The sequence below is a fragment of the Thermochaetoides thermophila genome (genome assembly GCF_000221225.1).
Source record: "Thermochaetoides thermophila DSM 1495 unplaced genomic scaffold scf7180000011806, whole genome shotgun sequence".
Lineage (NCBI taxonomy): Eukaryota > Fungi > Ascomycota > Sordariomycetes > Sordariales > Chaetomiaceae > Thermochaetoides > Thermochaetoides thermophila.
Genome location: NW_006383023.1, coordinates 2279492 through 2302377, shown reverse-complemented (window position 1 = coordinate 2302377; position 22886 = coordinate 2279492). Strand labels below are relative to the sequence as shown.

The 22886-nt window shown below is 54.9% G+C and overlaps 11 protein-coding genes across 11 annotated transcripts; 6 read left to right on the top strand and 5 right to left on the bottom strand.

Moving 5' to 3' along the window:
- Positions 1-476: 476 nt before the first annotated feature.
- On the top strand, positions 477-6204 carry CTHT_0006560 (putative exchange factor; the record flags this gene model as incomplete). The annotated part of the gene is made up of 3 exons (XM_006691125.1): positions 477-1024; positions 1154-3038; positions 3169-6204. The coding sequence occupies 3 exons, from the start codon at positions 477-479 to the stop codon at positions 6202-6204; spliced, it is 5469 nt and encodes a 1822-aa protein (XP_006691188.1).
- A 1332-nt stretch (positions 6205-7536) lies between these two features.
- Positions 7537-8694, bottom strand: CTHT_0006550 (40S ribosomal protein uS2; the record flags this gene model as incomplete). The annotated part of the gene is made up of 5 exons (XM_006691124.1): positions 7537-7775; positions 7836-8284; positions 8388-8445; positions 8511-8530; positions 8603-8694. 5 exons carry the CDS (start codon positions 8692-8694, stop codon positions 7537-7539), a joined length of 858 nt encoding a protein of 285 aa, XP_006691187.1.
- Positions 8695-9197: 503 nt separating this feature from the next.
- CTHT_0006540 (mitochondrial 37S ribosomal protein uS15m) lies at positions 9198-10220 on the top strand (the record flags this gene model as incomplete). The annotated part of the gene is made up of 2 exons (XM_006691123.1): positions 9198-9243; positions 9331-10220. The coding sequence occupies 2 exons, from the start codon at positions 9198-9200 to the stop codon at positions 10218-10220; spliced, it is 936 nt and encodes a 311-aa protein (XP_006691186.1).
- A 271-nt stretch (positions 10221-10491) lies between these two features.
- Positions 10492-11789, bottom strand: CTHT_0006530 (vacuolar ATP synthase subunit d-like protein; the record flags this gene model as incomplete). The annotated part of the gene is made up of 4 exons (XM_006691122.1): positions 10492-10575; positions 10630-11522; positions 11586-11674; positions 11758-11789. The coding sequence occupies 4 exons, from the start codon at positions 11787-11789 to the stop codon at positions 10492-10494; spliced, it is 1098 nt and encodes a 365-aa protein (XP_006691185.1).
- Positions 11790-12219: 430 nt separating this feature from the next.
- Positions 12220-14188, top strand: CTHT_0006520 (uncharacterized protein; the record flags this gene model as incomplete). The annotated part of the gene is made up of 3 exons (XM_006691121.1): positions 12220-12254; positions 12410-12499; positions 12565-14188. The coding sequence occupies 3 exons, from the start codon at positions 12220-12222 to the stop codon at positions 14186-14188; spliced, it is 1749 nt and encodes a 582-aa protein (XP_006691184.1).
- Positions 14189-14732: 544 nt separating this feature from the next.
- On the top strand, positions 14733-15443 carry CTHT_0006510 (putative ubiquitin-like modifier protein; the record flags this gene model as incomplete). Its single annotated transcript, XM_006691120.1, has 1 exon — positions 14733-15443. The coding sequence occupies one exon, from the start codon at positions 14733-14735 to the stop codon at positions 15441-15443; it is 711 nt and encodes a 236-aa protein (XP_006691183.1).
- Positions 15444-15971: 528 nt separating this feature from the next.
- Positions 15972-16499, bottom strand: CTHT_0006500 (uncharacterized protein; the record flags this gene model as incomplete). The annotated part of the gene is made up of 1 exon (XM_006691119.1): positions 15972-16499. One exon carries the CDS (start codon positions 16497-16499, stop codon positions 15972-15974), a length of 528 nt encoding a protein of 175 aa, XP_006691182.1.
- A 413-nt stretch (positions 16500-16912) lies between these two features.
- CTHT_0006490 (uncharacterized protein) lies at positions 16913-17612 on the top strand (the record flags this gene model as incomplete). The annotated part of the gene is made up of 3 exons (XM_006691118.1): positions 16913-17190; positions 17248-17415; positions 17603-17612. The coding sequence occupies 3 exons, from the start codon at positions 16913-16915 to the stop codon at positions 17610-17612; spliced, it is 456 nt and encodes a 151-aa protein (XP_006691181.1).
- Positions 17613-18233: 621 nt separating this feature from the next.
- Positions 18234-19837, bottom strand: CTHT_0006480 (uncharacterized protein; the record flags this gene model as incomplete). Its single annotated transcript, XM_006691117.1, has 4 exons — positions 18234-18892; positions 18955-19471; positions 19557-19584; positions 19641-19837. 4 exons carry the CDS (start codon positions 19835-19837, stop codon positions 18234-18236), a joined length of 1401 nt encoding a protein of 466 aa, XP_006691180.1.
- Positions 19838-20707: 870 nt separating this feature from the next.
- Positions 20708-21129, bottom strand: CTHT_0006470 (uncharacterized protein; the record flags this gene model as incomplete). Its single annotated transcript, XM_006691116.1, has 4 exons — positions 20708-20734; positions 20805-20886; positions 20941-20972; positions 21037-21129. The coding sequence occupies 4 exons, from the start codon at positions 21127-21129 to the stop codon at positions 20708-20710; spliced, it is 234 nt and encodes a 77-aa protein (XP_006691179.1).
- A 109-nt stretch (positions 21130-21238) lies between these two features.
- Positions 21239-22059, top strand: CTHT_0006460 (uncharacterized protein; the record flags this gene model as incomplete). Its single annotated transcript, XM_006691115.1, has 4 exons — positions 21239-21253; positions 21534-21665; positions 21733-21800; positions 21867-22059. The coding sequence occupies 4 exons, from the start codon at positions 21239-21241 to the stop codon at positions 22057-22059; spliced, it is 408 nt and encodes a 135-aa protein (XP_006691178.1).
- Positions 22060-22886: the final 827 nt, after the last annotated feature.

Genomic DNA, 22886 nt, shown 5'->3' with positions numbered 1-22886 from the left:
CTCTGAGTCTGTCCATCCTGTGTCCTTTTAGCCAGCCGCGCGCACGTCCCTCCAGCCGTCCCTCATCCCTCCATCTATCCCATCCTCCAGCATCCTTCGGTAAACACGCACGCAGATCAACACTCAATATACTCTCAGTAGTAGTCCAGCAGCCAACCAACTGCCCTGCTCTGTGGCCTGCTCTCGATTAGCGCGGCCCTTGCACTTTGCACGCGTTGTACCCTTACCTTGTCGCAAAAAGGGAGAAGGCCATGCGGCTGCAGCAGTTGCAGTTGTGCTGACTCTCTCAATGCCTCCGTATATAGATCCGACGGACCAATTTAACAACACTGGCACCAGGAGGAGCAGCAGGAGCAGCAGCAGCAGCAGCAGCAGCAGCAACGCAAGTCGAGCGACTCGGCTGTGAGGCCAGCCAGAGCAGTCGAAATTATCCATCGACCGCCCAAGGGCCTCGCCGCCGTGCGACCATCATGGACATGGAAACCGGCCTGTCGTCACCGCACTCTCCTCCTCGGCCGAGTCCGACGACAGGGCCGCTCCAGCAGCAGCAGCTACAGCATCCTCTATCTCCGAGACACGCTCAATCTCAGGATCCAGCATCTTCATTATCGCAGCCGCCGCCGCCGCCGCCGCAACAACAACAACAACAACAACAACATCATCATCATCACCAAAGGAGGGCTTTCCCAGACGCATTGCGCCTACGTGTGCCGCCGAGACCAGGCAAGGATGGAGCGGGCGGACGTTCGAGGACGGGGCGTGCGGGAGGAGCGGGCATCAGCCTTTCCAAATCGAAGCTCTGGGGGTCGTCTTCCGGCGCTGCTGCGCATGCGAAGCCCCTGTTGCCAGTGACGGAGCGCAAATCGCACGATGAGAATCTTCGCGGCGCGACGGGACGACGACTGAAGAAGGGCAGCTTAGACAGCGATAAGTGGGATATCACGCCGGACGGAAGCTCTGCTGGTCGCGAGGGGAGACAGTTTACCGTCGCGAATGTCGGGAACAACGGCCGCATCTACTTGAGGTGGGTAGACGCGTCCTTCCGTCCGGCTAACCAGAGGACTCCTTCCCCGACTTGAATGGGACCTGCAGCGCTTTTGTCTGCATCTTGCCGACAATGAGATACAGAGCGGAGGTAGCTGACTTGCTGCAGGCCAACGATTCGACCCGCGCATCAACGGATACCGCAACCGCATTTTGTATTTCCCATGACGCCCCCAGACACGGCCGGTCTGGGAGGATCATTTACTACGGAGCTACGTCGCGATTCGACGGCCCAGCTCACGGACGTGGACGATCAATGGCATCTGCCATCAACGGAACCCAACCCGGGGCGTGCGACCCCCTCATACCGCCGGCATCGTCGCGCCATGTCAGATTCGACTATCCACGAGACCAATCCTGAACCTGGGGGCTTCAAGGTAGTCATCTCGAAGCCAGGCGAGGAGGAGCGGCCCAGGACCGTGGAGGAGATGGACCTGGCTCGGCCGCCAGTATTGAACGTCAGTATTCCGTCTTGGAGGATAGGAACCCCTCGGTTCAGCATGCGCGGCACCCCGTTCTTCTTCCGCGGGTCCTCCTATGCCCCTACCGAAGAAGTCCGTTCCAGCAGAGCTTCTTTCTTCCCCTCGACACACGACGGCCCATCGAGGGATTCTTTCAGGAAGCCGAGCCCATTTCGCGGATCTAAGATCCGAATCTCGAAGTTCGATCCTAATGATCCTCTCAACCCCGCATCACCTACCTTCCTCCACCCCCTCAGGAAAACGTATATGTCTGGCCATGTTGTCATCGAACCTTCGATGTTCGATGCCTTGACCTTCAAGCCGATGTGCGACGACCGAACTATTGTCCGATATTCGAGCACCGGCGCTGTGACTGCAGCTACCCCTGCGCGCCTCGTCGCCGAGATTACGTCCCCTAGCTTCCTCGACTACGAGCTCCTGTCTGACTTCTTCCTTACTTACCGATCCTTTCTTGAGCCATCTGATCTGCTTCGCATGCTCTTCGCACGACTGAGATGGGCGATTGACAGGAGCGACGAGGCCGGCCTTGTGGTGAGAGTTCGAACGTTTGTCGCGCTGCGTCACTGGATTCTCAATTACTTCATCGACGACTTCCTTGTTGATTATGACCTCCGAGCGACGTTCTGTAACCAGCTGAATGGCTTTGCGGAGGAGCTCGCCCGGGATCCGAAGGCGCAGAAGGTGCCGCTAAAGATCCTGTCCGAGCTAAAGAAGTGCTGGAGGAGGGTGTGCGCCCAGTTTTGGGAGGGTCCGGAGTTCGATCCGTCGTTAGGGTCTGATATCCCCATCCAACCCGGCGGTACCCCTGAGAATGGTGACGGGAATCCGGACCCGGCGACGTCGTGGCTACAGCCCCCTGACGGCACTGCACCGCAGCACGAAAACTCGGAAGCTTCCCAGAACCAGCCCCCGCAGACAAGCCTCTTCGTCGACATGGCCAAGACGACCGGTTATATCGACGCCATCGTGGCCGGAGACCGACCCACGACCCCTGACATCGACCCCGAGACTCTGGATCGCGACGCTACTGCTTCGCCGACCAGCCTGATGAGCGTCGACGCGGTCTCTTGCTCGTTCCCCACCAAGGCGTTCAAATCGAATCACCCCGGCGGCACCTACCCTGCCGCTCACCCTGTCGACCAATCCGCGATGCAAAACTCCGAGCATGTTGCGACGACCCCTCGTGCTGTGGTTGGCAAGCGTGTGCGCGCTGCTCAGGCGCACAAGAGGAATGGAAGTCTGACGGATTCGCTGCGCGAGCATCCTACCATGACGGAGAGGGCGCTTTACAAGAATGCTGAGCTTCTTCTCGCCCTGCCTTACGCCGGGAGCTTGGTTCGCGGGGACCTGCTTCCGCCGCCCCAAGCGGTTGTCGATGTCCAGCTCCCGGCGGGGACTGCCGGGGCGAGACAGACTACCCTCGTTCAGCGCCCTCCATCCCAATTGCCCAAGGAGAACGGGATCCTAGCTTCTGCCATGTCCGGTCAGGGCATGAAGAAACTTCTGGGCAGCGTGCGTCGTGCTCTGAGCACCAAGGGCCACTCTTCTTCGCATACCCAGGGCTCCTACATCAATATCAACCCTCCCGGCCCCCGGGGCGCTACTACAAATAGAATTCCCGGCAACCCCGTTGTGCCCCCAGACCCCAGGCCGCCGGACCGGTACCCGCCCGTCAATCCGCATCGACTTGCTTGGTGCCGAGGTCGCCGAGGACTTCAAGCGCGCTGTTCGCGAGGACTCTCAGACAGGGACCGAGCAGCATGAGAACCGCTCGGCGACGAGCCAAGCTCAAGAGTCCACTTCGAATGTGCAGGGAGGGCTGTCCCCTATGCCAAGGGAGACCTCGCATCACCAGGCTTTCTCGCCTAATTGGCAGGTTCTGCGGCCCACGAGTGATATGGGGATCACGAATGGCAGCCAGTCCATCGTGATTGTGGATGGATCCTCGCTTCCGGAGAATCATCCCCTCGTGACTGGCGCCTTGCCCCCGGTTAACCCCTCCGTCGAAGCCTTCGCCGAGACCTTCTCCCAGAACGCGGCCGACCCTACCCCGCCTACGACGCCCCCCGGCCGGATGGTTGGCGGTACTCCAAGGCGATCGTCCTACATCCTCGGTCATCAACCCGTCCGGCACTCCCACTCCGCCGACCCCCTCCCGCCCTTCATCCCTGATCTAGCCACTCTGGGCCACGCCTCCACGCACAATGACTACCCGCGACCCTCCCTCGACGACCAAAGCTCCCGCCGTCTCCCCCTCAGCGGCGTGGGCGGCATCCGCAGGCGAAACTCGGATCACGTATCGTACGCATCGTCGAGTCACAGAGAAGACTGGCAGAGCCACAAGCGCAACGCGCCCTCCACGACAGATACCTTCCACCAGCCGGAGACGATCCGCAGTTTCGATGCCACGACTATCTCAGAGCACTCCCTGGATGATGGATTGTCGAATAAGAGCGCCATGCCCCAGCCATTGAGGACACTGCGCAGAAGGCCGGGTGGGGATTTGCGTGCCGCGAAGAATGTCTGTGACTTGGATGGCCATGTACTGAGGAGGTCGCGCTCGGCAGGATCGCTGACAACGTACGACGAGTCGCTGCGCAGCTCGTACATCCGCAGCGCGGAGGGGCCGGAGGAGGGGTACGTCGACGTCGCCGCGTCTGACTACTCCTACGAGCGAGGCGAGGTCTTCTCGCTCGGCGCGTTGGCGGAGCAGAACCCAAAGAGGGACGTCTCTTGGGTGAGCACACACGACTCGAAGCCAGTGATGAGGCCTTCGTTTGAGAAGGAGGCGCAGAAGCTCGCGCTGATACCGGATGATGCTGATGATGATGGGGGCATTGAAACGGCGCTGTTGAAGTTGGAGGGCAAGTATCAGAGGAAGAAGCCGCCGCCGCCGTTGGTTCCTGTTCCCAAGCTGTCGATTGATCTTGGGCGGCCGAGGGAGAATGCGCCGCCGGCGGATGGGGTTGAGATTGTGAAGAATGGGGATAGGGGGTTGAGCAAGGAAGAAAAGCAGGAGAGGCGGAATGTGCATATCGGGGAGGAGGCGTTCCAGCTTGCGGCTGCGCATAATGCGCTGCTGGATATCAGCGGGCGACATGGCTCGCAGATGGCACGGTCATTTTTCTCGGATGATTCGAGGATATCGTACTGCCCGACACCGCTGTTGGAACAGGGATTGACAGATGAGGCGAGGAGCAAGAGGACGGTTACGCAGGAATGGACCGATCGGTCGGTGCTGCAGGATCCCGATGATAATGATATTGAGACTGTCCAGCATCGGAGTATCTATGATTCGCAGCATCAAAGCTTCCAGTTCATCCAGAAGACGGATAGCATGGATCGGATTCCGCCGGGGAAGACGATGCCTTTGGCGGAGGAGCAACAGCAACAGCAGCAACAGCAGCAACAGCAGCAGCAGCAGCGGGCTAGCCTGGAACAGTCGTTCTTGAATGTGGAGAGTGATAATGAGAGCGACATCTCGACTGAGTTGTCAACGGAAATTGTGGATTACGAGGACGGGCAAAACCCCGCGACCATTGGGCTTGCTGTGACGACTTCCAATGGCCAATCCATCACGAGCAGGAATCAAGAACCACCTGCTGAGCGGTCCGGCTCACCGCAGCTTACCCTCCTCCAAGCTCTCCAGATGTCTCCCACGACCGCCTACAGGGAGAAGATCCAAGACCGCCAGAATCACTTCGACAAGCCTCTTCCTCCTACTCCCAACCCCGCCTCATCGACCCCCGCAACATCCCAAACCCACCTCCAATACCAGCATCATCACTTCCTCGGCGCCCGCGATGCCGCTGCCCAGTCCCAGCCCTCCCTCCCCAACAAATACTCCGTCCATCTCCCTTTCATCCTCGCCTTCGACAGCGACATCCTTGCCCAACAATTCACCCTGGTCGAAAAGGATGCTCTCAACGAAATCGACTGGAAAGAGCTTATCGATATGCGCTGGAAGAACGCCGATCAAAATAACGTCAACAACGTGCGCAGCTGGGTCTCCTTCCTGCGCAATACCGACGCGCGCGGCGTCGAGGTCGTCATCGCAAGGTTTAACATCATGGTGAAGTGGGCTATCTCCGAGATTGTACTGACCCAAGATCTGGAGGAACGCGCTCGGTGTATAATCAAGTTCATCCACATCGCCGCGCATTGCAGGCGGTACCGGAACTTCGCGACCATGTCGCAGATCACGATCGCCCTGACCTCGAACGAGGTGAGCCGGTTGAGCAGGACGTGGGCGTTGGTTCCGCCACATGATAAGCGCACGTTGCATGATCTGGAGCAGCTCATGTCCCCAACTCGGAATTTCTACAACCTCCGCGCGGAAATGGAGGCTGGTAGTGTTACGGGAAAGATCAGCAAAAGCGGCTCGAGCAGCTCAATACTCGCCGACATGGCGTGTATACCGTTTGTGGGAATTTATACGCACGATCTGCTGTTTAATGCGCAGAAGCCGAGCGAGATTGCCAGCTCGCCGACGACCGCGCCGCTGGTCAATTTCGAGCGGTGTCGCACGGCCGCAGGGATCGTCAAAACGTTGCTGAGGTTGCTCGAAGCGAGCACGTTGTATGCGTTCCAGCCGATTGAGGGGATTACGGAGAGGTGTTTGTGGATGGGGGCGTTGGATGATGAAGAGATTAGACGGTTGAGTGAGAGGTTGGAGTAAGCGGACTAGCGTCCTTCTCTCCCTTGAGAGAGTTTGGCGGCAGATGAGCAGCTCGGCACCTTCGCATAGCATTTTCTCTCAAGGCCGCTCAAAGCTTACCTAAAAACCCTATAATACCCCCCCCCGCGGGCCCCACGCAGGGGAATACTTCTCTCCTACCTTTTCTGCTGTTTATTTAGCAGGGCGTCTGGCATTTCTTCTTCTCTATTATACCAGCCGCTCACGTTGATCGATGAGATGATGGATTTACGGGATACATGGAATCACGTATGTCGTCATGTATGGTGTCTGCATACTTGATTGATTGGTTGTTGATGATATCTGGCCTGGCTTGTAATCTTTGGGCCAACTGTCCCAGATTTAAAAGTCACTTGTCATTTCCGCTTCCGAGAGTTGGGGTCTTGTTAAGTACATTCTTGTCATTTGACTTTTGTTTCGATGAAGGATACCCTTGGGGAGAGAAAGAAGAGGAAAGGAGTTGCAAGATGCATATGGAGTATTAGGGTTGCGTTGTCTCATGTCACATAATGGGGCAAGAGGTAGACACGGTTTGGTACGGGGTTTGGAGTCAACGATATGAGAAGAGAGGGGAGAATAACATAGTTGTGTCCTCTCTACCTACGACTCGGACGTAGAGGAAGGGGTATGAGGCTCAACAAGAGGCTACCTAGGTAGCTAATCAAATACAGTTGACATTGACAGGATTTCTTTGGGCCTTGAGGCTATGAGATTCACAATTGACTTTCATAGCTGCCATTTACCTTCCGTGGAGCAGCTAGCAAGAGAAATAGAGATTTGGAGATGGCAAGGATATCAAGGGCTTCTGCAGGAATGGACGGATGCCAGCAGTAAGACAGCGACGAGTAAGAAATACTGGCAATTGCAGACAGTGGTATCGCATAGCACTTCCAACGCCATAAGGGTCAAACCTCCGTTCCCATATGCTAACAAAGATCTAGGAAACCACACTCCCCGGCAGCCGGTTGACCTATTGCAGAGTGGTCAGTCAGCAAGGCGGGATCACGTTTAAGTCAATCCCTCTAGACCCCACAGGGCATTCCCCCTCTCCGGCAATGGCAAAAGAGCTACCAGAGAGGATATCTTTCCCTCATTAGTGCAGGTCTAGTGTTACCTCCGCCTGAGCAACGCTGCTCCGCAAAAAGAGTGCACCAGCCGACGAAGAAGAGACAGGGAGAGCCATCAAGCCCATTGTTGTTGCAGAGGAGATTGGCGAGCAGAACCATGACCAGAAGTGTGATACCCCATCCATTTGTCCGCGCCACCATTACGCCTGACCCCTAAAATTGCCAGTTTTTATTTTCACCAACTCATCTACCAGCCAGCCGAGGCATCCTTAGTAGGCTCGGCAGCCCACTCGCTGGTAGCAGCGGCACCAGCCTCCCAAGAACCGGCCTGAGCCTCGCTCCACTCAGTGGCAGCCGGGAAGCCGCCAGGGGCAGCTTCCCAATCGCCAGCACCAGCGAAGCCAGTGTCGACGGCAGCAACCTCCTCCTCCACGGCGAGCTCCTTCTCCTCGATCTTCTCCTCAGCCTCGGCCTCAGGATCGCGGTCTGTGCAGAAAGTTAGCTTATGCTCCATATCGGTAGTAATCCGAGACAGAGGGAACTTACAGAAGTAAAGGTCGGGCATGACGTCCCAAGGGGTCTCGCGGTTGTAGATGGTGCCGCGGAGGCGAAGGACCTCGCGGGCAAGCATCCACCAGATCAGACCAACAGAGTGCCTACCCTTGTTGTTGGTGGGGATGGCAACATCGACGTACTCGAGAGGGGAATCAGTGTCGCAGAGGGCGATGACCGGGATGTTGACATAGCTGGCCTCCTTGATGGCCTGGGCATCGGTGCGGGGGTCGGTGACGACGATCAGGCGGGGCTCCTTGAACGAACGGGTGATGTAGTTGGTGAAAGAGCCCGGGGTGAAGCGACCAGCGATGGCCTGGGCGCCGGTGTGGGCGGCGAACTTGAGGACGGCGCGCTGGCCGAAGGGGCGAGAGGAGATGACGCAAACATCGCTCGGGTTGTCAATGGCAACGATGATGCGGGCCGCAAGGACGAGCTTCTCCCTGTTGGAGAGCAGTCTTGTCAGTCGATATTCCGACGCTCCATCCTCCGCCTTATTTGACACTAAATTCGCGGCGAACTCCCGAGAATATAACCATAACGTACCAGGTCTTGCCCAGGTTGATGATGTTCACACCATCAGCGCGGGTCTTCCACACATACGCTATACGGAGAGCTCTGTCAGAATCTTTCCTGTAATCGGCGAAACAAGTTATGAGGGAGAATTACGCTGCATGTGAACATTGAGGCTATTGAAGCAAGATCAGTTAGCAATGGCTCCCACAACACGATTTCAGAGAACCGCAACGACGGCGACGCACTTCTTGGAGCCGATGTGGCACTGAGCAGCGAGGAGCTGCTCAATGTCGGCGCTCGTGGGGTTGAAGATGGAGGGCAGGTTAGCGGGCGCCATTTTGACGGTTCTCTCTCGCGGCGGACGTGACGACGGGGAGAGAAAGGGCGAAGTTTGGCGTCCAGGAGTGGGATATATTTTTCGGGCCCCGGCGGACTGGCTGCGCTTGGCTGGAGCTCCTGCGATTTTGGCACACAAAAATCAATTTTGTGGAGTGCCCCGCCAGGGTTCCTGCGGCACATGCTTGGCTCGCAGTGTGGGCTATGGCTAATGGTGCCAGTGCGGGGCTGATGCGTGTGGCTTGACTGCCATTGCTGTGTCAGCTGTTGCCAACTGTAACCGTTTGGGGCACTTCTCCAGGTTAGCCGTCGTTTTGCCGGCCGAAGGACCTTGCCTTCTTGGCGATCGAAGTGACGCTAGCCAGAACAGGACTAGCGCAGTTTGCTCCAAAATCTGGGCCGCAAGTGCGACGACAGAGAAAGTTGCGAAGCAGCGCGCAGACGGAAGCAACGGAGTCGACGTTCTGGGGAGACAACTAAAGAAACCAGCCAGAACACCTCAAGATGCCGCCCCGGATAGCCGCCCCTCAGGGGCTGCGCACCCTTACACGTGAGCCTGCCCGCCCCGGCATGACCCCTCGCTGAGTCCTGTTGAGTGTTGACCCCTCACTCGGCTGACACCTGATATTGTTCGCAGTATGTCTCCGTCCGGCCCCGATTACGACTCCGGCTGCCACTTTGCTGCTGCCGCGCACACAGACTGCCAACATCTCTATGAGGGAGAAGAAGCGGCGGATGAAGCAGGATCCTTGGGGCTGGGCTCAGGCTCAGGCTCGCAAGAACGCTCACCTCGAGAAGCGGGCCAAGATCGAGGAACAGCGCCAGGCCGAACTGGGCGATCCCGTCCACGGCATTACCACTCCTTTCGTTGAGTCGTTCGACACAGCCGGCCAGGAGCCGGTCTCGTCAACGACCGGCCAACCTCTCCCCACATCGCCCCACATCAAGAATTACCTGTTGTCGCAGGAAGAGGTCGAGAAGGCGATCGAGTACTCTCAGAAGGTGACGGCGCCTCTAGTCGGCCAGGAGAATGCGGTTTCGGACCCGACGATGGAGAAGGAGGCTTTGGAGGAGCATCAGAAGAAGCATGAGAAGGCCATGATCGCGCTACAGCGCATTACCGATTTGAAGAACGGCAGCGCCAAGGATCGCAAGCACGCAAACATCCGCCGGTGTATTGAGACCTTTGGCAGGCATGTTACCGACAAGTTCCTGCAGCCAGCACCGCGTGGGCCTGCTCAGGGAGAGCCCAAGCCAAAGCCACCACGGGCTGGTCCGGATACGGGTAGCAGCGAGGTGCAGATTGCCATCTTGACTGCCAAGATCCGCGCGCTGGCTAAGGCCCTTGAGGGTTACAAGGGCTACAAGGATAAGAACAACAAGAGGAGTCTGCGGAAGCTGCTCCACAAGCGTCAGCGGCTATTGCGTTATATGGAGAGGAAGGAGAGAGGAAGCGAGAGGTGGCAGTATATGGTCAAGATGCTGGGCATCACGCCCGCTTGCTACAAGGGCCAGATCTCGATCTGAGCGGCGTTGGAGGGGTGGTCGGTGGAGGAATGTCCCAAGACAAATTAGCATGTATAACTTGTTTATGTACAATACCGTTAAGACCCTAGCAGGAATGCGCAATGATTCCCCCTTATCTTGTAAGCCCCTTCGCCCGTACGCCATGCCACAATTGCGAACTCGAACTCATGCCCTGAGAGTTCCCAAGATGATACCCGTGTGTACAAAATGCGCGTCATCCATCCAGCTCCATTGGATAACGAATATCTAAGCCGATTACCCCATTTCAAACTTAGAAGACACTGATGTAGTTGTTGATGCGCTCCTTCTGCTTCTGTGCGATGCACTCAGCAATCCATGTGATGTTGCGGATTTCCTGGTTGCAGCGTTAGTTTCTGGCATGATAGAACATCTCCAAGAGGCGGCTTACCTGTTCTCTTAGTTTAACCCAAGCATAGACAATAGCATATGTGAACTGCCGAGTAAAAGCACTCTTGGCGATCTCCATCTCCTTTTGATAGAACATGTCCTCGAGACTCCTGCCGTCTGTGCTCAGGCCGCCACCCATGTTACCAGGACCACCAGGACCACCCCCAAGACCGGCAGCTTCAAAGAAAGCCTTGTAGTCGGCAACTCCATCAACCGCCAGTCTCACACCTTCAAAGTCATCGGCACGCGACAGCATCAGCGTGCCCTCCGGGTACAGCTTCCCAAAGTTGGGATACAACTTCTTACGGTCTGCCTTAGAGAGCTCGGTGCCAAAAGAGTTCAGGGTGATGTTAATGGCACGGCGGTCGGCCTCGAACTCGAGCATCTCCGACATGATCTCGGCAGTTGGGGTGCCGGCCATGTCTGGGTGGGTGTTAACGAAGCGGTAGAAGTCTTCGAGATAGTTCTTGTAAAGGGTGTTGCGCACGATCTCGATGTTGAGCTCGTCCAGGTCCTGATGCGACAGGCTACCCTTGAAGTATGGAGCAAGGGGCGTCTCAATCAGCACGCTATTGTAGAGCTCCTCAATGTTTGTCGCCACGCAGAGCACAGGCATTGTCTCGAACCAGCCGAGCGGATGGCAGCGGTCGAGCAGCTCGCGAGTGTCGCGCTCATGGAGCGTGCCGGTGATGAGCAAGGCGACGTTGTCAATCATGTAGCCGTACGTGACGTAGTCCATGAACTGGGCCATGGCGCCAACAGCGTTTGCGCGGACATAGCGGAACTCGGAGACCAGCTTGTCTGTTGTCCTGGCCGCGAGGGCGGATGTTGATGGGTTAGGGGGCAACGATGCCAGGAAGTCGCCGTAAGCGGGGCCAAGTTGGAGCTTCAGATCTGGGAACGCGATGGTCAGAACCAAGCCCATCATAGGTCAACATCGTAGAAAAAGTGGCTAACCATCAATAGTCTCGCATTGTGTCATGTTGGCATACTGGGCGCTGGTAAGGAGGCTGTTCCGGTAGCCCCTGATGATGCCCTCGATGTAGCTGCGGGGGGGGAAGACAGTCGGAGTTAGCAAGAAACCATCTTGATATTGTAAAGTGTGGTGTCGCTAAAGCCCACGACTTACCCATTGTTTACATTGAAAAATAAGCCCTCCATGTTGAAAATATATGTGCGAAGATTGCCCAGAAGACACAGGTAGATGGCACCCTCTTGGCTCTTGACGTTCTGTTGATAGAGCTCGAGGTGCCTGCGGCTTTGATGGCGTTGGCGCTGGTTGGTTGTCCTTCATCGCAAGTTCCTTGGTGTCACCGAATGGATGGCTGATACCACACTGTCTGTTTAGCTCACCCCAGCCGCGCCGCTCGAATGCCAAGCTCCTTATCGAGCTTATCGTACTGAGCTCGGGCCAATTGCCCCCACCTGCATCCTGCAAAGTCAGTGGTAAAAAAATTGTTCCTTTGCACTCCAACTTTTTTCTGCGGAAGGCTGTGGTGAACCCGTGAAGCAAGCCGCGATCGAGCCGCTTTCACAACCTTCGCACAACAACACCAGCCGCGGCAAGGGCTTCCGACACGAATTTGGCAAAATGCCGCTCTTCATTCTCACGGAAACCAGCGCCGGGTAAGTTACCTTCCATTCAATTGGCCGTCGAAACAGATGCGCGTGGAGCCGTAGGGAAAGAGGTCTTTGGCGCGACCAGTTCGCGATCGAGGAGTTGGTCGGCAGTGTTTAGAGAGTCAATTCCATCAGGGCTTTTGGGCTAACATCGATTATAGCTATGCCTTGTTCAAGGCTGCCGACAAGAAGCTGCTCGACTCGGACAATGTGTCGGAGAGGCTCTCTACCCTTGACAAGATCATCAAGGAGTAAGTCGCCCAAATACCATATGTTTGCCATCGCCTAGATGTGTTCGCAGACCAACACTCCGCAGGATCAAGTACAAGGAGTTTGCCAAGTTCGACAGTGCGGCTATTGCGGTCGAGGAAGCCAGTGGCATTCTTGAGGGCAAGGTTACCCCTAAGTTGGCTAGCCTGCTGAATGAGCTCAAGGATGAGAAGAAGGTCACTCTCGCCGTGCATGACACAAAGCTGAGCAACTCGATCACTAAGCTCCCCGGCATCAACATCAAGCCTATTTCGGGCTCGATGACTGATGACCTCTTCCGTGCCATCCGTCAGCATCTGTACAACCTGATCCCGGGTATGGAGCCGTCCAACTTTGACGAGATGAATCTTGGTCTGGCGCACTCGCTCTCCCGCCACAAGCTTAAGTTCTCTCCCGAGAAGGTGGATGTCATGATTGTACACGCTGTGGCCCTGCTGGATGAGCTCGACAAGGAGCTCAACGTCATGGCCATGCGCGTCAAGGAGTGGTACGGCTGGCACTTCCCCGAACTGGGCAAGATCCTTCCAGACAACCTGTCGTATGCGCGCGTTGTTCTCGCTTTGGGCCTGCGCACCAACGCTCCCAACGCTGATCTTTCCGAGATTCTTCCTCCCGAGATCGAGGCCGCTGTCAAAGCGGCTGCCGACATCAGTATGGGCACTGAGATTTCCACTGAGGACTATGAGAACATCAAGCTTCTCGCTGTCCAAGTCGTCGAGAGGTCCGAGTACAGGCGCCAGCTGGCTGAATACTTGCAGAACCGCATGAAAGCCATCTCTCCAAACATGACTGAGCTTATCGGCGCCCTTGTTGGTGCCCGCCTTATTGCTCATTCTGGTTCCCTTGTCAACCTCGCCAAGAACCCCGGTTCAACTATCCAGATCCTCGGTGCTGAGAAGGCCCTCTTCCGCGCCCTCAAGACTAAGCACGCTACTCCGAAGTACGGTATCATCTACCATGCTTCTTTGGTTGGTCAGGCCTCTGGCCCCAACAAGGGCAAGATTGCCCGTCAGCTCGCCGCCAAGATTGCCCTTAGTGTCCGTACGGACGCCTTTGAAGATTTCCCCGAGAACGCCGACGACGAGACCCGCGCTGCTGTGGGTATTCAGGCCCGGGCCAAGCTGGAGAACAACCTCCGTCTTCTTGAGGGCAAGCCGCTGAACAAGGGTGTTGCTCTTGGGCCCAATGGTATCCCGGTTGGCATGCCCGCTAAGTGGGACGTCAAAGAGGCTCGCAAGTACAACATCGAGGCTGATGGCCTTGCTACCACAACCTCAAAGGAATCCTCCGAGCAGCCGAAGAGGCCGCTCATTGAGGAAGTTCCGGAGGTCGAGATGAAGGATGCCTCCGCTAGCGATAAGAAAGATAAGAAAGAGAAGAAGAAGGAGAAGAAGGAGGTCGCTTCTTCGAAGATTACGGAGGCGGATTATGAACGTATTGCCAAGGAGCTCGGAATGTCCCTCTCCAAGTTCACCAAGAAATTGGAAAAGGGCAAGATCAAGATCAAGCCCGATGGCAGTGTTGAAGTTAAGGGCAAGGATGGAGAAGATGCTGAGGCTGAGACGCCGGTTAAGTCCAAGTCCTCCAAACGTAAGCATGAGCCTGAGGAGGAGACTCCTGCCAAGGAGGAGAAGCACAAGAAGAAGAAGAAGAAGTCCAGCAAGGAGTAAGGGGTCGGCACATACAGGTACAGCTGGTGCTCACTCTTCTTTCTCTTTTCTGGGGTTTCCTTTTTTCGGACATGCTTCTTTGTATGATACACCTCCTGGCGTATTGGTTGGTGGGCTTTGACGGCGTTCGGATGGGCACGATGGCGGCGTTATTGGGGCTTTTCTGAGTGAGATCTTTCATGCAGCATCGCACTTGTAGTGATGAAAAGCAGGTGGTTGGTAGTTCGTGGGCATATCGTCCAGCGAATGGACTTAGTATTCAGAGGCTCAGCCTCAGTATAGCATCAATGCTGATATAACCCAGACTGTATCTGACATCTACGTGATCGTGATTGCTTGATGGGCCTGGATCATCATCTTCCAAAATGTATGGTCAGAAAATATGTAATCCCTCCCCTCTCACTCTTATCTTATCTGATACTTATGTAATAAATCGCCCCACTTGCGATCATCAAGGTTCCCAAGCTGCGCCAACGAAACTCTAGCTCTTGAACAGTAAACAAGTATTTCCAACATCACCACCACCACCACCACCACCACCACCATGCCAGAATCTCCCAGCAGACGGTCACGATCACGATCGCGCTCACCTGTGCGACGCCCCAAAGCAAGCGGCGGCTTCCGCTGGAAAGAGAAGCGCCGTGATGATGAAAATGATGACCGCCGCGATCGTGGCTTGCAGCGCGGCTATCGTGATCGCTCGCCAAGGAGAGATCGTGACAGGGAGAGGGATCGTGAAAGGGATCGGAGCATGGACCGTGACTACGGTCGTGACAGAGACAGGGACAGAGACAGAGACAGAGATTACCGCAACCGTGACAGGGAGCGGGATAGGGACAGAGACCGTCGCGACCAAGATCGCTCACCCCGAAGAGACAGAAATCGTTCGCCTCGCCGTGATAGAGACCGTGACCACGACAGAGACAAAGACGGAGACCGCACATCCAAACGCGACAAACTCTCCAAATCGAGCAAAGCCCAGCAGCTTGCTGCACCTAAAGCGACATCCGGCGGAGAGGAGATGATTGTGGTGACGGTCAATGACCGCCTGGGTACCAAAGCGCAGATCCCTGCATTCCCGTCTGACACGATCGGCCAGTTCAAGATCATGGTTGCTATGAAGATTGGCCGCGAGCCGCATGAGATTTGTCTGAAGAGGCAGGGTGAGCGGCCGTTTAAGGATCATATTACGCTGGGGGACTATGGTATCTCGAATGGGGTGCAGCTGGATCTGGAGGTTGATACGGGTGAGTGAGGTAGTTAGCCTCGTGTATTGGGGAGAAAAGGGACTTGTCCTACGACAATCAAGCTCTGAAGACCAGATGGGTTTTGGGATCCAGTATGATTGCAGACACCGCATTAATCCTCGTAGTTCTGGAAGATGGATCAGTCAGACCGGCTCCTTTCCTTGAACAGGGAAGCTCAGCCAGGTATGATCATGTTTGGTGACCGGCAGGAAGGGACGTTAATTGTGATTCAGCGATCCTGGGGCGTAAATGCATCAATTTCCTGATCTCAGTATATGGTGCAACAGTTTCCATAAGTTTTCTGGCCGACAGCCAAACAAAATGCAACAGATACCCCATCTGGAACAGTGAATTCTGATGTGAACGATGCTTCTACGGTCAAATTTCTATTACCACCCTAGCATAGCTGTTCCGTTGAATAGGTATCATGACCATAGATGTATTGAACGCTGATGAAGTGCTTTGCTGTATTCCCCCCAGCGCCCATCATATCGACCACCTTACCACTTCCATCAACTAGCCAAGCTCCCCTCCCATCATTCCTCGTCCTCTATAACCCTCTCCGCAACTTTATCCTGATCCTGAGGCCCAAAAGCTTCCACCAGCGTATTCACAATTGCCACAGCCACCCGCGTGGCCAGCGCTTGCAAGATAATCACCTCCCAAGACTCCTTGTATGCGAACCAGCCGAAAAACACTACCCACATGAGAAGTGGTAGCACATGCTCCCCAAAGAGGCTTATCAGGCGGTAAACTGTAATTGGCGTTCCATTTGAAGGGAGGACTGATTTGATGGGTGTTATGCTCAGTACCGCCAGTGTGCTGTAGAAGGCGACTGTGGAGGTGACCAATGGGAGAGCCCAGGATGGTAGCCAGGAGGAGTTATGGGTGATGACGAGGAGCCGTGCCCCTAAGGCGATGAGCATGAGGAGAAGGGAATATGCTACATTCTTGTCAATGGAGTTTTGTTGGTCAGAGGATTGTTGGACCGCAACTTGTTGGTCTTCCGTCGACTCAGCACGAGGGTCTTTGATCTTCACTTGTTCAGGCCTCGAGTCTTCCATCACAGTTTCTTGACGAATTGTCGGTGAAATGACACACGAGAATAGAAATCCCTCCTCTTTGGACTTATAGATGAGTTGTTGTCAACAATGAAAGATGGCCTTAAGCATGGAACTGCACTTCCCGGTGGGTGCATTACCTACCTTCTTACTGTTGCTGTCACGTGACAGCGCTCCCTGTACGCGCCTCGAGACACCGCTGGCTCTTGGCCCCTCACACACGCCCTTGACTTGACATGTGATATCGCGTCTCTGACTCCTACTGTCTTATTAGATCTTCATCACTCTCCACTCATGATTCTTCAAACCTAGATAGTCCCTCCATAAAGCAGTCTCTGTGATCCTCCTAGTCAAAAATACTTTCTTTGTCCTTCAACGTTCACATTAGACCGCCGATAACCGTCCTCCAAGAAGCCATGACATCTCGTACCAACACTCGCAGCCTAACGCAGACCACCATACTCCCCTCCACAACGGTTCAATCATCATCCAAACCCTCCTCCATCCCCCTCCCAAAACCTCTCCAAAACTCACCCCTCGGCACACCCTTCGAGCGCTCCGTCTGGCGCCTAACAGCCCAAATCCCCCCCGGATCCTTCAGTACCTATGGTATTCTAGCCGCCGCACTCAAATCCTCTCCTCGGGCGGTAGGCAACGCGCTAAAGAGAAATCCATTCGCTCCGGAAATTCCATGGTAAGTCCTGTAATTGTTTCAATCTCGCTGACTACGTGGTATCTAACTAGTATGTAGTCACCGCGTCCTAGCAACGGGTAACATGTTAGGCGGATTCAAAGGCAAGATTGGTCACCGTGATGGGGACGCATGCGCTTCTTTGCAAGAGAAGCGGGCTCTTCTGCAGAAAGAAGGAGTCCGTTTTGATGCTCTTACTGGGAGAGCATTAGGGACTCCGTTCAGTGGGTTCGTCTTGTGAAGTAAGAGAGCCCATTGATTGAAATGATACGATTTTCATCAGGTATAGTTCGCAACTATGCTAGCAGACAGTTGGATGGAGTGACGGAGTTAAGGAGTTGATTGGGCGTTTGGTTAGGGGTCAGGGGTTCTACACATGTTCTTTGAAACTGAGCAAACATGACATCAATCACAGGAACATCTAGCTATAGACCAAAGGCTGCGCAAGCTGGAGATGCATAGTGCCCTTGTATTACTGGCTATCTATCATCTCCTTCACTTTCCCGGTTGACCCGCGCATCACCAGATTACCTCTCGCGACCGTCCGTCCCAGCATCCTGAACGCCAGCCCAGAGCAAAACCCGCCCCGCCGTGCCGTCATTTTTTTTCATCGCCGTCGTTACATGGTCCCATGAGAGAGAAGAATGAAAGAGAGATAAACATCCCAGCCATATGCCTTTGATCCATATCCGCCGCCTAGCCCATCAACCTGCCTGTCTGGAACAGAGGGAGTCGCCTGCCCTAAAAGTAGCAGAAAAACCTCTGGGGCTGCCTGCTCCCCATATCTCCAGAACCGAGGTGTGCGCCGTCCGTTTTGTCCATTAATGTACACTTACAATGATTGCCACAAGCCGCCAGATGAGACCGATAAGCCAGATTCTTGCAAAAAATAGCAGATGCGCTTCGTTTTTTTATGAACGCCAAGTGATGAGAATGCCATGACGGTCCGCCGACAAACAGATGCGAGAGAGACCCAATCGAGCGAGAAATCGCATGTCTGAGTGTGCGCGCTCCACCAGAACAGTGGTAAATAAGATATTAGCAGCTTACTGCTGCTCGTCACCGCCACGGCGAGGACGCTGAGGGAGGCCACCGCGCTGGCCGCCACGACCGCGGCCACGGCCATCACCACGGAAGCCACCACGGCCGCGGAAGCCACCGCGACCGCGCCAACCACCCTCACGGTTGCCGCGGTTGCGGCCTTGGACGGACTGGAAACCGTCATCAGCAGGGGCAGCAGAGTTATTATTCTGCTGAGTCGACTCAGCAGTAGGGTGGTCATCAGCCCAGCTCTGTGGGTTGGCCGGGGCAGAGGGGGCAGCCGGGGTGGCATTCACGCCGGTCTCGGTCTCGCTAGGGTCGCGGGGGACCTTAACGTCCTGTTCCTGAGAGGTCGCCGCCTCGTTGCCAGTGTCCCACTGGCTCTGACCAGCGGCGGCGTTGGAAGCCTCATCCCCAGCCTCTGCATTGGGGGGAATACCGGAGCTCGTCTCAGTGCTAGTCGTCGAGGACTCGTGAACATGGCCGTTGGTCAAGACAGGAGCAGCGGTCTCCTCTACTGGGGCATCAGGAACAGCCTCAGTGCTTGGCTCCGCCTCGGGCCCGGGCTTGGCCTCTACAGCCTCCTCAGAGGAGGTTTGGGCGGGAGCTTCAGTCTGAACAAGAGAAGCGTTATAGGCAATAGCAGCCTGCTTAACCTGGGCAACTAAACGAAGTTAGCCTTTGTGAAAATAACGGATATGGTGCTGACCCAAGGAAACCACTTACAGGTTGTCGGCAGCAGCTCGCCCATGGTGCTACGTGTCTGCTCCTCCGAACCCTGCACCAGCTTCAGCATAGTGGCTACCGCATTCTCATCACCCGAGTAGATGTGGAGAAGGACACCCTCGAGAGCTGCACTCTCCTCGGAAGTGCCTTCGGGGTCTTCCGCCCGACGAGCAGCAGCCAGACGAAGGAACTGAGACAGGACAAGAAGGTTGTCGTGCAGGGCCTTCTTGACATCCTCCTCATTCTTCTTGGAGAGCTCCGCAAGAGCCTCAGCCTTCTCCTTCTCGAACTTCTCCGTCAGGGTCTTCTCCTGCTCCGCAAGGCGAGCCTTGAACTCTTGATCAAGCTTCTTATGTTGGGCCAGCTGTTCCTCAAGCTGATACAACTGAGCCTGCAGCGTGGGCCTCTTCAAGTGCGCAGCCTTCTGGTCGGCATTGATGACCTTCATGGCCACCAGCTCGTCCAAAGACTTGCCAGGATGTTCGTTGATGATGGCCTCGATCCTCGAGGAGTTGGTCTGCAAACATCACGTTAGCAATCCAGCCACGAGAGAGAAGTCATGGGTAAGAAGCAAATAAGACAAGAAGCAGGTTGGAACCTACAATCTTCTTTGTGAGGTTGCGAATGCTCCTGGGGGAATGAGTCAGCAAACCACTTGACGGGCCTATGCGCAGATAACGACCTACTTTTGCAAATCGCGGATATAAGGGTTGAAGGAAATGTCGTCCGGGTTCTCGCCAGGAGCAACAGAAGCAGGCTTGTCGGGGGTCGCAGTCGAAGTGGGAGCGGGGGACTCGGTGCGCTCGCCGGCCTTGGCCTTCTTCTTCTTGGCCGACTTCGACTCGACAGGAGCCGGCGGGTTCTGAACTTCGGTGGCGGCCATATCGGATTTTGTGAGAGGGATGTTGCTTGTGATTATACTAGAGAAGCCGAGACGGTGGTTGGTAGCAGGCGTCTTCGATTTGGGCGACGGACGAAGGTCCCTCGGCTGGCTCGAGAAGATGCGGGGGATTTTAGGGTGCAATGAATGGGAGATTACGACCAGAATGGATTGCAGAAGCTAATTGCCACGGACTCGGGCAAAAGGTGATCGGTGAGTGCGGAAGAGTTGGGTGATGATGTTTATTGGCAAAGGTTGGTTCGAGATGTGTGGGAAATTTTTAAGAGGGAAGCTGTGTGCCTGTCTGTGGTCGGTCGCCTCCCGTGTGAGCTGCCTGCCACCTTGGGGACCTTGGGCGTGCTGCGTGCAGAGCTTCCACACGGGCCACTCAGGGTGCCCCTCCTTTTCGCGATTGGTCACAGTTGGTGGTATGGGACAGAAGCATGCAGAAGGGTGACAGCAGCCCAAAATGCCGTTTGCTCCTACCGTCATTCACTGACCATTTGCTATTTCAAGAAACGCCCGAATACAAGGGCCATATGACCGCTTAAGAGAAGCTTCAAGCTCTCATATCTCCCTTCCAAGTAAACCTACATAACCTTCTATCTCCTTCTACACTCCGTGACCATCTCCAGCCTTCGCACCACGGCAATCTCATGATTCGGGCCCCCGGGGTTGCGGGCTGGGGCTTGGGCTCTGTCTGGTGTCTCCACCATCTGCCCGTTTAACCAAGCATATCCCAATGCATACATCTCGGCGCCATGCGGCTAGAGGCCCAACTCTGGGGTTCAAATAGACGGCCATTCCGATTATTCCACACTTCCGGTATGAAAATGGTATGCTGCCACTTTGACTGGGCACGCTGTTGGTCCATCATCCTCTGAACTTGGCAAGCGCATCCTGGTGAAAACAGGTCGCATGAGTATTGATCTGTGAGAAAGATTGACAGTTTATTCAAGAGTTTGCATACCGCCGTGACCTTTCTGACACTTCGCGCTGTGATACCACGCTCACCCCCTTGCTTGGCTTCAATCGCTGCTTCTTTGATGAGCCTGGAACAGAGTTAGCATGCAAGCCTAAACCATACAGGATATCCGAAGTCGTACGTTTGCATGAAGAGCATGTAGTCCAAGAACATCTGCCAGGAATTACATGTCAGACTAGTCTGCAACATTCCGAGATCTGGGGGAGATGTACCATACCATGACATCAGCGTTCTTGCTCACATTACAATTAGAGTGAGCCTTGACGATCTTTCTGACCGTCGCGCGGGGGTAAAGCTTTTGTCCAGGCATCTTGGATGGTAAGCAGAATCGTCGATCTAAGTGTTGAGGTTCTTTTCACATGTGGATATTTTGACGGTTTTCAATAGATACTCCAGGATGTCACTTTACTTCATTGGCAATGAGACGCGGCGCGGTGAGATGAAAGCAAGCGCGATGGTCGAGTTTGCGGCGCCCGCCAAGACCCCTGCCCTCACCCAAGGGTTAGGGTTCAGATCCGACTGTTACCTTCACTACCCCGCCATGAGACTGCTGCCCAAACGACGACGGCTCTAACTTCAAGAACCGTCATTCTCACCGAACTGCTTCCACGTGGCCGTGGACTGCTTCAGAATGATGAACATAAGTCGGCGAATGGTCAGCAACTACCCCTCAAACCCCAAACTTCAAAGCGCTGCTGACAATTGACTGCGCAGTTGACCAAGGAGGAGGAGGAGGCTATAGGCGAGGACGTCGAGGTACGCCGCGAGGACCAGGACAAGATCAACAGATTCAGCCGTTTGCATCGCCACGAATTGGCGATTGAGGAGGAGTTGAAGGCGAAGCAGGTCAGTATGCTACCTGTTGCTGGGAGCAACACCTGAGGAGTAGGCACTGTACTGACGCTGGCCACAGAAAGAGAAGGAAGAGTTGGACGATATCACAACTGAGCTGGAGCTTGCTGACGAGGACGAGCTTGTCCCGTGAGTCTCCCCTATCATATAAAAACTACCATATCCACTAGATGCATACTGAGCGGTTTTAAACAGATACAAAGTCGGCGACGCATTTTTCCACGTTCCCCTCCCCCAAGCCCAAGAGATGCTCGGTATTTCGACGGCAAAGCTTGAGGAGGAAATCTCGGAACTTGAGGAGAAGCTGAGCAATATCCGCGATGAGATGTCACAACTAAAGGTGGAGTTGTACGCAAGATTTGGCAAGACCATCAATCTCGAGACATGACGACAAATGACCGTTTTACCCATTCTTCACCAACATGAACTACTTTTCCTGGGACAACGCTATCGGGACTATTCGCCAATGCTATCTATCGGCCACGACAGGACATATTATAAGGGTTCCTTGTACTATGTCAGGTGGCAGGATGTGCTGGTCGATTCATGCCACTCCAGAGCATCGGCTAAATCCCTTGTATGCGCCCACTTGGGAATAATCTCGAGTTGGGACGTGCTGAACAGAGCATTTCAATCCAACTCGAGCACTGGACTGAAGGTTGAAGACCACAGGATTTTCGCTCGTTACCCCTACCATTCAGTTCCAGGTCCTGAGTCCTCTCGAGATTTAAGGAGCCGATTGCACCTGCTGGCTTGAAAGTCATAGGCGTTGCGAAGAAGTTTGTCCCATCAGTCTTGGTTGAGACTATGTTGATTGTTTCTGCGAGGCTTGTTCAAGGCTGTCCGATTCAATGGTGCTTGTCAAGAGTTGCGCTATCTGCCAATAGCTGGACCGCCCACTTATGAATAGAGACAACTGCGTCTGGTCATCGCTTGTTTGAGATCTAACCATGTTGACAACTCCGAAACCCCGACGGAAGCAAGTCTTGGTTTAGCAAACTTTTACCAGCGTCACAGCCAAAGCCTGAACCCAATCCCTCAAAAGCCCTCAAGACCAACAGCGTTTCTGAAACAAGCCGGATATTCATTTCGCAGGGGTTGATGTAAATTGCCTGTACCATAGCCCGTAAGCCGCATTAATACCGGTAACGCCACCGCACATGGTTTTGTTTGAAGGAACCCTTGTCAAACAAAACAAAGCTCCCAAACCGAACA